Source organism: Colobus angolensis, unplaced genomic scaffold (genome assembly GCF_000951035.1).
Source record: "Colobus angolensis palliatus isolate OR3802 unplaced genomic scaffold, Cang.pa_1.0 Scaffold17, whole genome shotgun sequence".
Taxonomy (NCBI): Eukaryota; Metazoa; Chordata; class Mammalia; order Primates; family Cercopithecidae; genus Colobus; species Colobus angolensis.
Genome location: NW_012114821.1, coordinates 12,646,964 through 12,661,737, shown reverse-complemented (window position 1 = coordinate 12,661,737; position 14,774 = coordinate 12,646,964). Strand labels below are relative to the sequence as shown.

The 14,774-nt window shown below is 41.5% G+C and overlaps 1 protein-coding gene across 2 annotated transcripts in view; it reads right to left on the bottom strand.

Moving 5' to 3' along the window:
* The window catches only part of LRRC6 (leucine rich repeat containing 6), a 92,900-nt gene extending 78,473 nt beyond the window's left edge, over positions 1-14,427 (bottom strand). The window contains exons 1-2 of one of the 2 annotated variants that reach the window (XM_011938163.1): positions 14,286-14,427; positions 359-526 (exon numbers count right to left, since the gene is read on the bottom strand). In XM_011938163.1, coding sequence (XP_011793553.1) covers positions 359-526; positions 14,286-14,295 — 178 coding nt within the window. In that variant the 5' untranslated portion in view covers positions 14,296-14,427. Of the gene's footprint in view, positions 1-358; positions 527-14,075 lie in introns of both variants that reach the window. The other variant, XM_011938162.1, reaches the window with a different exon arrangement.
* Positions 14,428-14,774: the final 347 nt, after the last annotated feature.

Here is a 14,774-nt window from a genome sequence, read left to right as displayed (position 1 = left end):
CTCATATAAATTCATCTTGCAGTGTGATGTAAAACGATGACCAATACCTCCTCCCTTTCAAACTTAAAAAAAAAAAATTCAGGTCTGATGTGTTCTCTGTCTTTTTAGATGATCAGGTCAACTAATGTGTTCCTCACCTTTACCTGCTCTCCTAACTTCTTGTTGGAAATTGTTTTCACTACACACAGAAATGTTTAGGCAAATGCCCCCCACACAACCACTGAGAGATGGTTGTGTCTGTTTTCCCATGGAATTCTTTTTTCAGTGATTGTCTTCTTCTAAAAATAACACAGCACATTCCAAAGTTCTCTCATTCACAATGTTAAAGAAACCATAAGAACTAAGTACTGAAACTTACCAATTTTCCCAATAAGATTATTTTGAAGATAGAGAATTTTTAAATCCCGGCACCATTTATCAATGTGTTCTAGTCTTTCTATTTCTTGCTGATGCAAGGAGAGTTCCTCCAGGGAAAAAATGACACAGTCATTGTGTTCAGCATTCCGTCTAATAAGATCTTCTGTGACTGGAAGAAAATGTGTTACATATTATATTTCTGTCCCCATTGTTCAATATAAGATTATTGTGTTGTTAACGCATTTGGTTTTTTTAAAATTTATTTTATTTTATTTTATTTTTTGCAGTTAAGTGTCAATTCTCCAGGCCCAATCGATTTTCAAAGTGAAAGAGAAAATGGTACCTCCTCCTGGAGTTTTTGTGATGCCACGATGTGAATCAGAGGGAAGAAGAAGACATGATGATGTTATATTTGCCTTTGAATGTGAAGGGTCTACATATATTTTGCTGTATGGATGGAGATGGAGTTGAGAGTTAATGGAATCTTGTGATGGTACCATGTTAAAATGGATGAGATCCACTAACTAATCTGAGACAGAGCAACTTGTTACTGAGAGGCACAACTGGGCTGTCAGAGGGCAGAAATATGAAAGCATCTTCCACCATTCAGAAGATAAAGGTCATGGGTCATTCATTTAACCAATGTTTGTTAATTTAACTGAAGCTTAAAAGAAAGAAAAGGAACGCCTTAGATTTTGCACAGCAGTCTTATAAAGCAGCCACCACTTGTTGTGTTTCCAGGAGAAGTGTTTTTGAAAGCCGCTCACAGGAGGAGGTATAATAGGAGCTCCCATCCCTCTGACACGAGTGATGTGTTGCCCTGGGTTCGCCTGCCACAGAAGGTCAGCAGTATATGATGAAGATGGCGCCAGGAGACTGCACATAGCGCTATCTATGGTCCACAGTCACAGCCAAGCACAAGATCATGAATCATCTTCATAAAGATGCATTGAAACCAAAGAGGTAATGACAAGTAGGAACCAAGCATTTCCCACTGCCACTAAAAATGGTATTTGTTGAACCCTCACATCTTCTGTAGGATGTGGAAATATTGTATGTCTACCCCAGGAGGTAATAAAGACTCACTATCACTTACAAGGTGTCAAGTACTATTCTAAATGCTTTGCATGTATTAATATATGACTATCTGGAGTTACTACTGCCATTTGTCAGATGAGGAAGTAAAGCACAGAAAGTTTAAATAACTTACCTGGGTCTTGGTGATAAGTGTTAGAGCTAGGTTTTAAATTCACAGTTCAGTGCCAGACCACTTGCTCTCAAGCACTATGCCCCACTGCCTCACGCGTAAGCAAATAACAGCCTCTAGAAATTCCAGGTTTCCTGAAGGTACAGACTCCTCTAACTGAGACAGAGTTCTTCACAGCACCTTCTGCTACTACATCTCTATGTCACATCCTTAAAAGTGGAGTTTGCCTTTTTATTAAGTGTAAAAACATGTACAAACTTGATCATTCATGTGGAGTTAGCTAAACTCTCTGCTACTTTCAGTGGTAGGAGATACGGGTGCTTGCAATGACAGTTCTTTGGAAGAAGGACCAGAGTAATGTAGGGGTTGAGAGATTTAAACACCATACATGGCGAAAGTCCTTGCTGCTCTAAGCCTTGGCTTAACTAACAGGCAGAAATGGTCACAAATCAGATCCTGGTAAGGGACAGCCCAAAGCACCCAGGAAGGAGGCTAACAGTACACCACCACCAGTCTGGCTCGCTGGAACCCTTGCCGCCAGCACCATTCAGCTGTCCCTGGAATTTCATTGATGGTTTGCAAACCAGCTTAAATAGAGTGCTATAATCAAGGAAAAGAGAAAAACCAAACCTGTAAGAGAAGAGCATTAAAACTACTCTCTATATTCCTAACCAAAGTTGGTTCTAACAGCTTAAATCAACTGATAATGAATAAATGGGTACAGCCAGAGGATAGAGCAATGCTCCCATGTAAAGTAAAATGTATGATCTGTATCTGTTATTTGCCTATAAGAACTATCTTAGCAAGGATGCAACATGGGTCAAGAGGTTGAAATAGCACACAACCCTTGTTATCTGTACATTTAACAAAATGTGGAAATTATTGACCACTACTAATAAGATCCTCAATGACTAACGGTATATCTGTAACTTAAACTACTCAAATCCATAGAGCAAGGGGGTGGATTGTTGGAGGCCTTGCTACTATTAGAACTGGAGTCCATGGGGCCAGGAGGATGTGCCCATCAGGGCCCAAGTCTTCCTCTCTGGACCATAATCCATGGAGGGAATGATGGGATTCTCTGTCCAAGGGGCTCCAAGTCTTACTCCAAACCTTGCAATGGCAGTTTCTCCAAGTTCATTCCTGAAGACAGACCATGATATCAGGTACATATCCCAACGCCTAGGGGTATCCAAGGATCAGCTGTTTGTCAGGGAGGTGGATGGCATGGATGTATAGGCTGGAGTGTCCATGCTCATACATGGGCGTGAGGGGACAGGATAGAGTCAGAGATGGGAAGAAAAGGGAAGAGAGGGCCAGAGGGCAAGATTTCCCCAAGCCCCCATGCTCTGTCATAGAACTCCAGCATAGGAAATGCAGCCCTCGGGTTGTTATGAAAGTATACTTGTTAAGGGAGGAAGATGTATTTTATTTAGCAGTTTGGTTTATAACTTGATACGCAGGCCTTTACTTATACTCTTGCCTCAGATTCTGGCTGAAGCCTTAGTTTTGTATCCATATTGAAGATATAACCTAATTTGAATTCCAAAGGAGCTGTCATCCACGCTTAAGTCGAATGTGTTCAGGGGACTTCTGATAGCATCCTATGCATCACTTGGTCTCTGGCCTCATATTGCCATGTTGGACTTTCTGACGCGCAGGGCTGCTCAAGGTGTCACAAGCACCTCTAGTCTACACTCTGAAGGTATCACAGGCGCCTCTAGTCTACACTCTGAAGGTATCACAGGCGCCTCTAGTCTACACTCTACATTTTCCCAAATTGCCCACTCTTAAAGATTTGCAGGGTTGACAAAGTTTCTACCGATACCAAATATCCTTGTAGTATTCTTTTGCTATACCTCTGAACATTTAAGAAACTCTTTTTTTCCTCTGTTGAGACAGGGTCTCACTCTGTCACCCAGGCTGGAGTGCAGTGGCACAATTATGGTTCACTGCAGCCCAGGATCAAGGGATCCTCCCACCTCTGCCTCCTGGTAGCTGGAACTACAGGCATATGCCACCACACTAATTTTTTTTTTTTGTAAAGACAGGGTTTCACCATGGAACCCAGGTTGGTCTCAGACTCCTGGACTCAAGCGATCCACCTTCCCAAAGTACTGGGATTACAGGTGTGAGCCACTGCGACTAGCTAAGAAACTCTCTTCATCAAGGTATTATGTGTGTAAAATCGACCACTTCATGCAACTGTCAAATCTCTTTTGAAGGCATGTAGATATTAGGAAAGAATTATGTTGATTCATACGTTCTAACTATGAGACAAAAGATGAGAAAAATCTCTATTAGTTTAAAGAGGTGGAGTTTAGGGAACCTCCCTTAGCATGAATAACTAAATTACACACACACACAAAGGAAAGAAGAGGCACAACAGAGAAGTTTGCCTGGACAGCAATGATTATATACAATTAGGATACATTAAAAGAAAATGGAGAATCACAGAGGAGGAAAGAACTGTGAAGATCTGGAATTTCCCAGCGGACCTTTTCTAAACCCTCCTATCACAAGCAAACTGCCATGTGGCTTACCGTTTTATAGCATGGAGGAAATTGTTGTTACACAATGCTGCTTCACCTGTAATGGCAAACATCAGAACAAAAACCAGAGCTCCCAAGAAGAAAGGTTTAAAGATATCTACATGGTTCATGGAGATTATAGTGTTTCATGCTTTCGAACAGGAAAGCAATTTTCAGTTTTTTAGACTATCTAATTTAGAGCAAACATTCTTTAAGTCCAAGGAGCATTATTTGCCTTTAGAAATTTCTACTCCAAATAATATAGCACTGCACTTACGTGAGATTATTCTAGAGATTTAAAAATGCTTTGGGAAGACATACAAGTGCCCAAAAAAACATAAAAAAAAGCTCCACATCACTAGTCATCAGAGAAATGCAAATTAAAACTACAATGAGATACCATCTCACACTAGTCAGAATGGCTATTATTATGAAAGTCATAAAATAATAGATGTTGGCAAGGATCCAGAGAAAAGGGAACACTTATACTCTGTTGATGGGAATGCAAATCAGATAAACCCCTATGGAAAACAGAATGGAGATTTCTCAAAGAATTAAAAACAGAATGAACATTCAACCCAGCAATCTCACTACTGGGTATCTACCCAAAGGAAAATCAATCATTCAGTCACAAAGACACCTGTACTCGTGTGCCACTGCAGCACTATTCACAATATCAGAGTCATGCATTCAATCCAAGTCCCCATCAACAGCGGATTGGATAGAGAAAATCTGGTACACATACACCATGGAATACTATGCAGCCATAAAAAGAAAGAAAAAAAACATGTCCTTGGTAGCAACATGGATACAGCTGGAGGTCATTATCCTAAGTGAATTCATGCACAAACAGAAAATCAAATACCGCATGTTCTCACTTACAAGTGGGAGCTAAACAGTGGGTACACAAGGACATAAAGATGGAAACAATAGACACTAGGGATTCCAAAATGGGGGAAGGAGGGGAGGGAAGGGTTGAAAAATGACTTACTGGGTACTATGTTCACTATTTGGGTGAGGGGTTCACTTGAAGCTCAGACCCCAGCATCATCCAATATACCCATGTAACAAACCTGCACATGTATCCTCTGAATATAAAATTAAAAACAATAATACATAGTTTGAAATAGCTAAAAGGACTATATTGAAAGTTTCCAACACAAAGAAATGATAAATGTTTTAGATAATAGATATGCTAATTACCCTGATCTGATTACTATACAGTATATGTATGGAAACATCACAATGTATCCCACAAATATGTACAATAATGTGTCAAACGAAAACAAAATTAAAAAGTTAAATAAAAAAAGATATAAACTCTGCCCTCGAGGAATTTTCAGTCCAGAATTAATAAGAGGTAGTGACAACAGTGCAAGATGAATGATGAGCTTGAGAGAAGAGCTGGATACTGTGAAACACCTAGGAGGAGCACCCAACCCAGCTGCAGCTTCAGAAGCGGGGAATGTTGACAGAGATACACAGCACACATGAGAATTAACCAGAAAAAAGGAAGAGAGTGGAGCACAAGAAACAGCACAGTGCAAAGGCCAGGGAGCAAGGGTATCTTCATTCACTTTGCAGCAAGAATATAGTGAACATACCTTCAGTAATGATGTAGACACAATGGCAGACAGTCCTTACTTTCATGGAGGTTGCCTGGTAGAACAGGCAGAAAAGAAGTACGGTGTGCATACCACTGGGGTCATGTGGATGGTCTGGGATACCCAGAGCTTCTAATCCAGTCTTCGGAGAAGATGGAAAGCCCCCTATCTTCAGCTGAGACATAGAGGATGAGTAAGATTATTCAAGAGAATGGGACAGATAAAAGACAATTCCAAGAAGCAAGCTCAGAAGAAGAGAGGCCATAGAGGATTCTGTAAATTACGTGGCATTCATTATGGCTAGAGCAAAGCATTGAAGGAATCAGGAAATATAAAAAAGCTAGGCAAGTTTGAGTCCACTGTAAAGAGCCCCGGAGAGCTAAGGACTTAGAACGAACTTGTACTATAATTTAGAACTGGAATGTAACCTAAGGGATGCGGTGTGTAGTGTTGTCATGAAAAGATGATGTCAAATCTTTGCCCCATCATTCTCTACCTGTTTATGATACATAGATTTGGGCAAAACTGTTCACCTATTTTCAGTTTTCTCATCTGTAAACTGGAGATAATGTTAGTAATTATTTCTTAAAATTTTTTGAGGATTAAATAATTAAGTAAAGCCCTTAGCACAGTGCCTGGTATACAGTCATTGGTCATAAATGTTAGTTCCCTTCCTTCTATAAGTATGTAAATAAATAAATAATAAAATGCTTTGGAAACATTCATATGTTATCATAAGACTATTTCAAGAGAAATGGTATTATAGTACCTATTATGTGGTATGGAAGAAAAATATGCCAAGGCACAATATAAAACATACTGCTTTCACTTCCTTATTTTAGGAAATTTCAAATAGCAAAATATAAGATGCAGACGGGTGAGTGCTAACCAATACCTGCATGACTGGAGAAATAAGTACTTGATGAAGGATACTGACAGCTTCAACCACAGATACATACTCCCCTCACTGCAAGATGCGGTGAAGGGATCCAAGGGTTTAATCAAAACACATCCAGCTCACCTAAGTTTCTTTCCAATTCGTTAATATGAATGGGTTCTCCAAAATTTGAGGGTGTATCAGTAAAATGACTTTGCAGGGAACAGGCACAGAAGGCATGGTGAGGAGGTTTCTGGGACACTGGAGGCCATCCTGCTGTGTTTGCTTCTAAAGTTTTTCATTACATTGGGCAAAGTTCTAAAAACTCCCAAAGCCAATAATTTAGTGTTCATTCCTTCAGGCTTACATCATGTTTTGTAAGCAACTCTTTTTCCTTGCTAGATTAGAATAAAATCAACCAATATGTATCTAATGAAGATTTTGTAGCATTTTCAGACATCTTGAAAGACCTATCAGATATGTACATGAAATTGAGATTTAATAGAATGAAGGGGTTACAAATGGGTGAAGGTCACCTCTTGCAGCATCTAAAACATGTTTTAACCATTTTCAATGGAAACTCTTAAAAGCAGGATTGTACACTTGCCTGTCTCTTCTTGCTGACCCAGGCTCATCATAATTTGCGGCAACAGCCATATTGCACCCCAGTCTAGTGATATCTTTAGGGACTACTTAGTAGAGCGTGCTACTCAGAAGCACTAAGTGCTATGGGGCACTGAGAGCACCACATAGAAAGTACGATGAGTGCGCAGGAGAGTGATCGGTGCTACTGAGAAAAGGGAGGTCAGAAGAAGCTTCATGGAGGAGGAGTCTGAGCTGAATCTTTTATTTATTTATTTATTTATTTATGTATGTATGTATGTATGTATGTATGTATGTATGTATTTATTTTTGCGACGGAGTCTCCCTCTGTCGCCCAGGCTGGAGTGCAGCGGCGCGATCTTGGCTCACTGAAGGCAAGCTCCGCCTTCCGGGTTCACGCCATTCTCCTGTCTCAGCCTCCCGAGTAGTTGGGACTACAGGCACCCGCCACCACGCCCAGCTAATTTTTTTTTTTTTTTGTATTTTTAATAGAGACGGGGTCTCTTAATAGAGATCGAGCCACGATGGTCTCGATCTCTTGAACTCGTGTTCCACTCACCTCGGCATCCCAAAGTCCTGGGATTACAGGCGTGAGCCACTGCACCCGCCCTGAGCTGAATCTTGAAATGTGAGTAGATGTTTGTTAGATAAACCAGGAAAGGGCATCACAGGCCATCGTGGATGACATGATGCACTTCTTAGGTCCCTCTTCAAAACTGAAGGATTAATTCCTCTAGCTGCTAGGGACTCTATTGACAGACAACCCTCGGCTGCCCACCTTCTTCGTGAGCTGCCTCAGCTGAAGAGATTGTTCAACCAAGGTCATGCCCTTTCCTTTCCAGGGAAAGCCCACATTCAATGACTGGTTGATGTAGAGGCTGTAAAGACCCAGTTCTTCATCCCAACTTGGGAAAATTAGAAGGTTCATTCCAAGTTCAGATCTCCTGGTTGGTTTCGTAAGGCCTTTGTTAGACACATCACAGCCCAACTTCTCCCTCTGCTCAATTTTGATTTTTTTTCCTATCTACCCCGACAATGCTCCCTAATAAACCTCCTGCATGCTAATTCCCACCTAGATACCAGCTTCCTGAGGAGCCCAACCTGGAAGAGTTGATACCAGAAGTGGTGCATGAAAGCAGATGCTAGCTAAGATAGGATTTTGGAGTCAGATTACAGGTTGCCAGAGTGGCAAAGACACTGTTATTCCTGGTAGGCAGAACATAGATAGTGCCTGGCCCAAGGCAGATATGCAATTGTAAAGACTTGCCCTGGTGTTGAACAGAGATAGGATACAAGTAGAAGGGAATGTACTAGTAAGTGTAACATGTCAGGTGTTAGAGAAATGTGAGAGAAACTGTAACTTAAAGAACAATTATATTGTATCGTATAAAGGCTGCTGCTAAACACAACTAATCAGGAAAGGCTGACAGAAGAAGTGTAAAACCAAAGGACTGCATTGGGAGCACTATGAAGAGGTTTTCATTTCCTGAAACCAGAGGACAGAGAAAGCTGAGGGCTAGGACCAGTACTTCATCATAAGATTAGCAGTGGCATCAGGTTCTGGACATAATAGAGTAATAAAACAGGGTTTACCCTCTAGCCAAAATAACTAAAAATCTATACAAAACATACAAAAGTAGTTTTTTAAACTTGGGCATAAGGAAATAAAAAGGAAAAATAGAAAGTATTTTGAACAGAATTAAAAATTACGCACAAAAAAGCAACATATCAAAATTTGCGGGATACAGCTAAAACATTACTTAGCGGTAAATGTATAGCATTAAATACTTATAGTAGGAATAAAGAAAGGTATCGAATATTGGCTTCCACTTTAAGGATCTAGAAAAAGAACAAATAAAATCCAAAATAAGCAGAAGAAAGTAAATTATGAAGATTATAACAGAAATCAATGAAATGAAAAGCAGAAAAAACAGAGAAAAATCAATAAAGATCAAAGCTGGCTCTTTAAGAAAATAAAATTGGTAAACTTTTAGTCAGACTTATCAGCAAAAAAGAGAGAAGATACAAATTGACAATATTAGGAGTGAGAGAGGTGACATCATATGTATTCTACAGATATTAAAATGATAAAAAATATAAGTAACTTTATGCCAATAAATTTAAGAACTTAAATGGGTGAATCCCTTAAAAGACACAACTTACAAAAGTTCACTCAAGAAGATATAGATGAGCTGAACAGCCCTGTATCTGCTGGATATGTAGTTAAACACCTTTCTTTCCACAAATAAAACTATGGCACAGATGTCTCATTTGATTACCTCTACCAAGAACTTAAGGGAAAATAATACCCCATATACACAAACTCTTGCAGAAAATTGAAAAGGAAAAATACTTCCCATTATATTCTATAAGGCCAGAATTACAACCAATCAAATGCATTACAAGAAAAGAAAACTACAGACCCATGTACCTCATGAACACATATGTAAAAATCCTAGGCAACAAATTTAGCAAATCAAATCCAATAATGTAATACAAAGATTATACATTATAACTAAGGGGGGGATTATCCAATGTATACAAGATTGATATAATGCTCAGAAATCCATGTGACACACAATATTAATAAACTAACAAAGTGATAATGTCAAGAGATGCAAAACAGCAGTTGACAAAATCCACCATCCATTCCTGATTTTAAAAAGACAACAACTCGGGAAACCAGAAATAAAAAAGAACTCAACTTGGTAAGGAGCATCCATAAAAGACCTATAATCAATATTATATCGAGTGGAGAAAGACTTTTCCCCTAAGAATCAGAAAAAAAGACCAGGAAATCCATTCTTTCCTCTTCAACATTATACTGAAGGTTCTAGCAATAGGCAAGGGAAAAAAAGTCATTCAGGTAGTAGAGAAGTAGAATTATTTCTATTTGCAGATGATATGACTGTTTACAGAGAACATCAAATGGAATTCACATAAAAAGCTACTTGAATAGGAAAGTTTGGCAAGATTGCAGAATATAAGATCTATATGAAAGAATCAAGTATACTTCTATATATTAACCATTTACAATGCCATCAAAAATATGAAGTATTTAGAGATAAATCAGAAAAATACGTGCAAAGTCTGTCCATTGAAAACTTCAAAAATATTGTAGACATTTTGTAAGAGCTAAATAAATGGAGATATATCCCTTGCTTTTGGGTCAGAAGATTCAATATTGTTAAGATGCTCATTCTCCCCAAATTGAGCTACAGATTTAACACAATCCAGGTCAAAATCCCAGGAGACTTATTTTTGTACAAATTGACAATACACTACTCAAATTCGTATAGAAATTCAAAGGATCTGAATACCTAAAACAACTTTGATAGATATAAAAAAATTTAGAGGAAAAACACTACTGGATTTCAAGACTACTTATTACAAAGCTCCAGTAATCAAGAGAGTGTGAAATTGGCACAAAGGACGACAAATAAATCAATAAATCAGAAAAGAAAGTCCAGAACACACACATACATGCCACTGGTTTATCCAAAGGTTCAATTCAATGGAGAGAGCATAGCCCTCAACAAGTGTTGCTGGTACTACTGGATTTCCACATTAAACACACACACACACACACACACACACACACACACACACAGACAACAATTTAATCTACATCTCACATCATATACAAAAATTGAGTCAAATGAATGATGGAATAGTGTAAAACCAAAAATTATAAAATTTCTAGAAAAAAAAAGAAAAATCTATGTAAACTTAGCAAAGGTTTCTTGGATATGACACCAAAAGCAAGATCTATAAAATAATAAATTAAACCTCAAAATTTAAAACTTCTTTCAAAATAATTAAGAGAAGGAAAATATAAGCCATAGATGGGGAGAAAATATTTGCAAATCATATATCTGATGCCTTATATCCAGAATATATAGAGGACTCTTAAAACTCAATGATAAGAAAACAAATCAATGTATAAAATGGGCAAAATACCTGAAGACATTTCACCAAAGAAGATCCATAGATGACAAAGGTGTCACAGTAATACAAAATGCATTCAATAATATAAAATTTAAAAATAAAGACACTAGATCTTCTCTAAATCACAATATACACCAGATTAAATGCACAGAGAGGAACTAATTCATTTTCCTCTCGCCACCATCCCCAGGCTCAGTATTGGTCCCCCTGAGCAGACACGAACACCAAAAATAGCGGCCTCTTTCACTTTACATGAGAATTTGCATCATGACCTCTCTTTTTCTCACCAAACTGTCTCTTACTCCTAAGAGACAATATAGCAAACATATACAAGAGTGCAGGCTCTTACCATCCCAGATGTACCACTTACTGTGTGGCACTGGGCATGCTGCTTAACCTCTTTGTGCTCCAGATTCCTCATCTGCAAAATGGATACGATGATACTAGTGACTACCTCAAAAGATTTTTGTGAGAATTCAATGAGTACACACACACAGAAACTTTCAGAATACTGACTAGAAGGCAATAAGCAGCTCAATAAGTGTGAGTGAGCTATTATTATCATCCTTTCTCAGGGGCCCAAATTTCTCCTCCAGCTGTAGGAAGCTGAGAATTGTGGAAAGAGCAGTGAAAGCCGGGAAGCTCGTATCCTAGGTCCAACGTCTCTCCTGACTGACGGGATGTGACATTGGCTGAATCAATGTTCCCCTTCTCATCTCTAAAATGAACAGGTACACTAGATGATATTTTGAGCACGGACTCTCAAAAACCTGTACTAATGACATCCCTGCATATTTTTCTGGAAAATACAGGAAAGGCAGTGGGAAAAAAAGGCACACAGGAGCAGTCAGGAGATGTTAGCAAGAGGCAGAAGGCCATTTATTGGGAAGCATGGGAGAGAGAGAGCACGTAAAAAGGGTTTGTGGCACAGCAAGAGAGGACCACTTTCTCCACCCACATCTTTCAAATCTGTCCACTTAGCTTCAGTCCTGTGGGAGGCAGTGCAGTGTAATGCAGGACCCAGAGGAAATCTTCATGGGTTCTGTCCCCAGCACTGACAGTTACTATGTGATTTACTCTCTGTGCCTCACCTCAGAAATGGAGATGTCAGTAATCCTTCCCTGCCTTAAAAGGCTGCTGGGAAGATCAAACAGGAGAATGAAGGTAAAGCATGTTAACCAAGCCTGGCACATCAGAGCTACTCATTGGAGGAGTCCTTGTCATCTGTCCTGCTGCCATGACCTCAGTTCAGACTACTATCTCCCACTCGATCTCCCACAGGGCCAAGCCATGCCAGTGAACAAAACCTTTTGGTTTCCCTGTGGCTCTTTTGATAAATTTCTAAATCTTAAGTACAAAACCTGTATATGCCGATCCCTGCCTACCTGTCAGGCCTCGCTTCTCTCTTTGCCCTCCACTTCTTCTTTCTGTCTCACACCAGCTCCTGTCAGTGACAATTAGCCACCAAGAAGCCCTGTTCTTCCTCACCTTTGGGCAATTCACTGTGCCTTCCTGTTTCCCTTCCAGACAGCACCGCTTCCTCAGAGAAGCCTCCACCCACCTTGAGGTTAGGTCCCCTACCCATGCCCTCAAGGTGCAGGCACCCCTCTCTCTCCCGGCTGTAACCACCAGGCTTGTGTTTGTCTTCTCTCTCCCCAGGAGGGTAGGCCTACATCTGTCTCCTTCCTCACTGTTTCCTGCATTCACTACCTGACTCAAGGTAAACACTCCAATGCAAGTCTGACAAGTTAATGATTTAACAAATGAAAGTGGACACGACTCAGAGAAAGAGGGCAAAGGAAAATTCACGACATAAAAAAGCTAATAAGAAGAAGGAAAAACAAAAACAAAAACAAACAAACAAAAACAACTAGGGTGAGACCAGGGCATGGGGAAACAGCCCTGAGAAGAGAGGAAGAAATATCAGCAGCTGGTTTAGGAAAGGAGTTCTAACATCTACAAATCACACCCCCCACCCCGCCCCTCCCACTTGCAGGCTGTCAGGTCTTCCGGGGCAGAAAGCCCATCATCTGGAGCAGTCTCTTGATTTAAAAAGAAGTTAATTATGACATTTTTACAATGATAAGTGATCATTTAGGTGGAGCTGTACAAAACTGCCATATGGGGAGCTCAAAAACGTTGTTGATATCAAAATGGTTCATCCAATATAAATAACTTACCCGCATCACCTTGCAGTCTGTTAGTATATTTTTTAAGAAACACGTTTACGACCGGGCGCGGTGGCTCACGCCTGTAATCCCAGCACTTTGGGAGGCCGAGGCGGGTGGATCGCCTGAGGTCAGGAGCTCGAGACCAGCCTGGCCAATATGGCGAAACCCCGTCTTTACTAAAAATACAAAAATTAGCCTGGCGTGGTGGCGCACGCCTGTAATCCCAGCTACTCAGGAGGCTGAGGCAGGAGAATTGCTTGAACCTGGGAGGCGGAGGCTGCAGTGAGCTGAGATCACACCGCTGCACTCCAGCCTGGCGACAGAGCAAGACTCCGTCTCAAACAAAAATAACAACAACAACAAAACACATTTATAACACTTACTGTGTCTAAAACAGTACTAGGATTGCCTTTATTTTGGAGATGAAGAAGCTGAGGCCCAAGGGGTGAAGTCACTCGCTCGAAGTCACAGGAAGAGGGAGGACTTCAACCCTGGCTCCAGAGTCGGGACCCTCCACCGCTAGGCTAGGCTAGGCTCCAAGTTTCCCCAGACCCTTCTCCAAAAGTCGTCACTGCCTTACGGAATGAGTCCGAAGATTTGCGGCTTGGAGACAGTGACTGGCCCACGTTCACAGCGAGTAAGGAGCCGCTTGGCCGGAACCCGGTGTGTCTAACGCCAAATACCCTGCACCTTCCCCGACCCCCTTTCCTGGAGTCCAGTGCCTTTCTGCCTCTTCCTCTGCTTCCCACGGCCCTGCCCATTTTACAGATTAGGAACCTGAGCTGGAAAAGGCCAGGCTGCCCGGCCAGTCTGCAGAGGACCTGGCGCAGCCGGGGCTGCGGGGCGGAGGGCCGGGTGGGGCTGGGGTCCGCCCGGGCGCCGGGGAACCGACAGCGCGGGGCTGGTGCCGGCGACAAGGATCCCACGGGACCCGGGACGATGTCCACAAGGGGAACGATCGGGGACGGAAGGTGGAGGGGGGCTTACTCCAGCCCATGGCGCCTCTCCAGTTCGCTGGCCCCGCAAGCCGGACCCGGACCCCGAAGGACGCTTCTCACCCTTCACCTCCGCTCCTCAGCGCGTCCCTGGCGGAATTCGGGAGCCATGGCAACGGGGATTCTACGGCGGCCGCGCGGGGCCAAGACATGCCGCGTTTCCTGAGCTCCGCGGAGCAAGCGGAGGAGACTGCAGTGAAGGGGCTCAGCAGACAGGGGCTCTCCAACCCAAGCCCAGTCTTCGTCCTCGTCCCACCTCCGACTTGCCACAGACTGCTTCCCTCTCCCAATGGTCCAGACTGAACAAAGAATCAGGACGCTCCTCTTTCCTGTGCCTTCCAGACTTTTTCCTTTTTGTGTTTGATTTAAAGCTTCCAGAGCCAAGAGATCTGGATTTCGCCCCCTACTCTACCAGCGGCGTGACCTTACACTTACTTCTCAGTTTCCACATCTGTAAGATGAGAAGTAATAACCTAAGAGG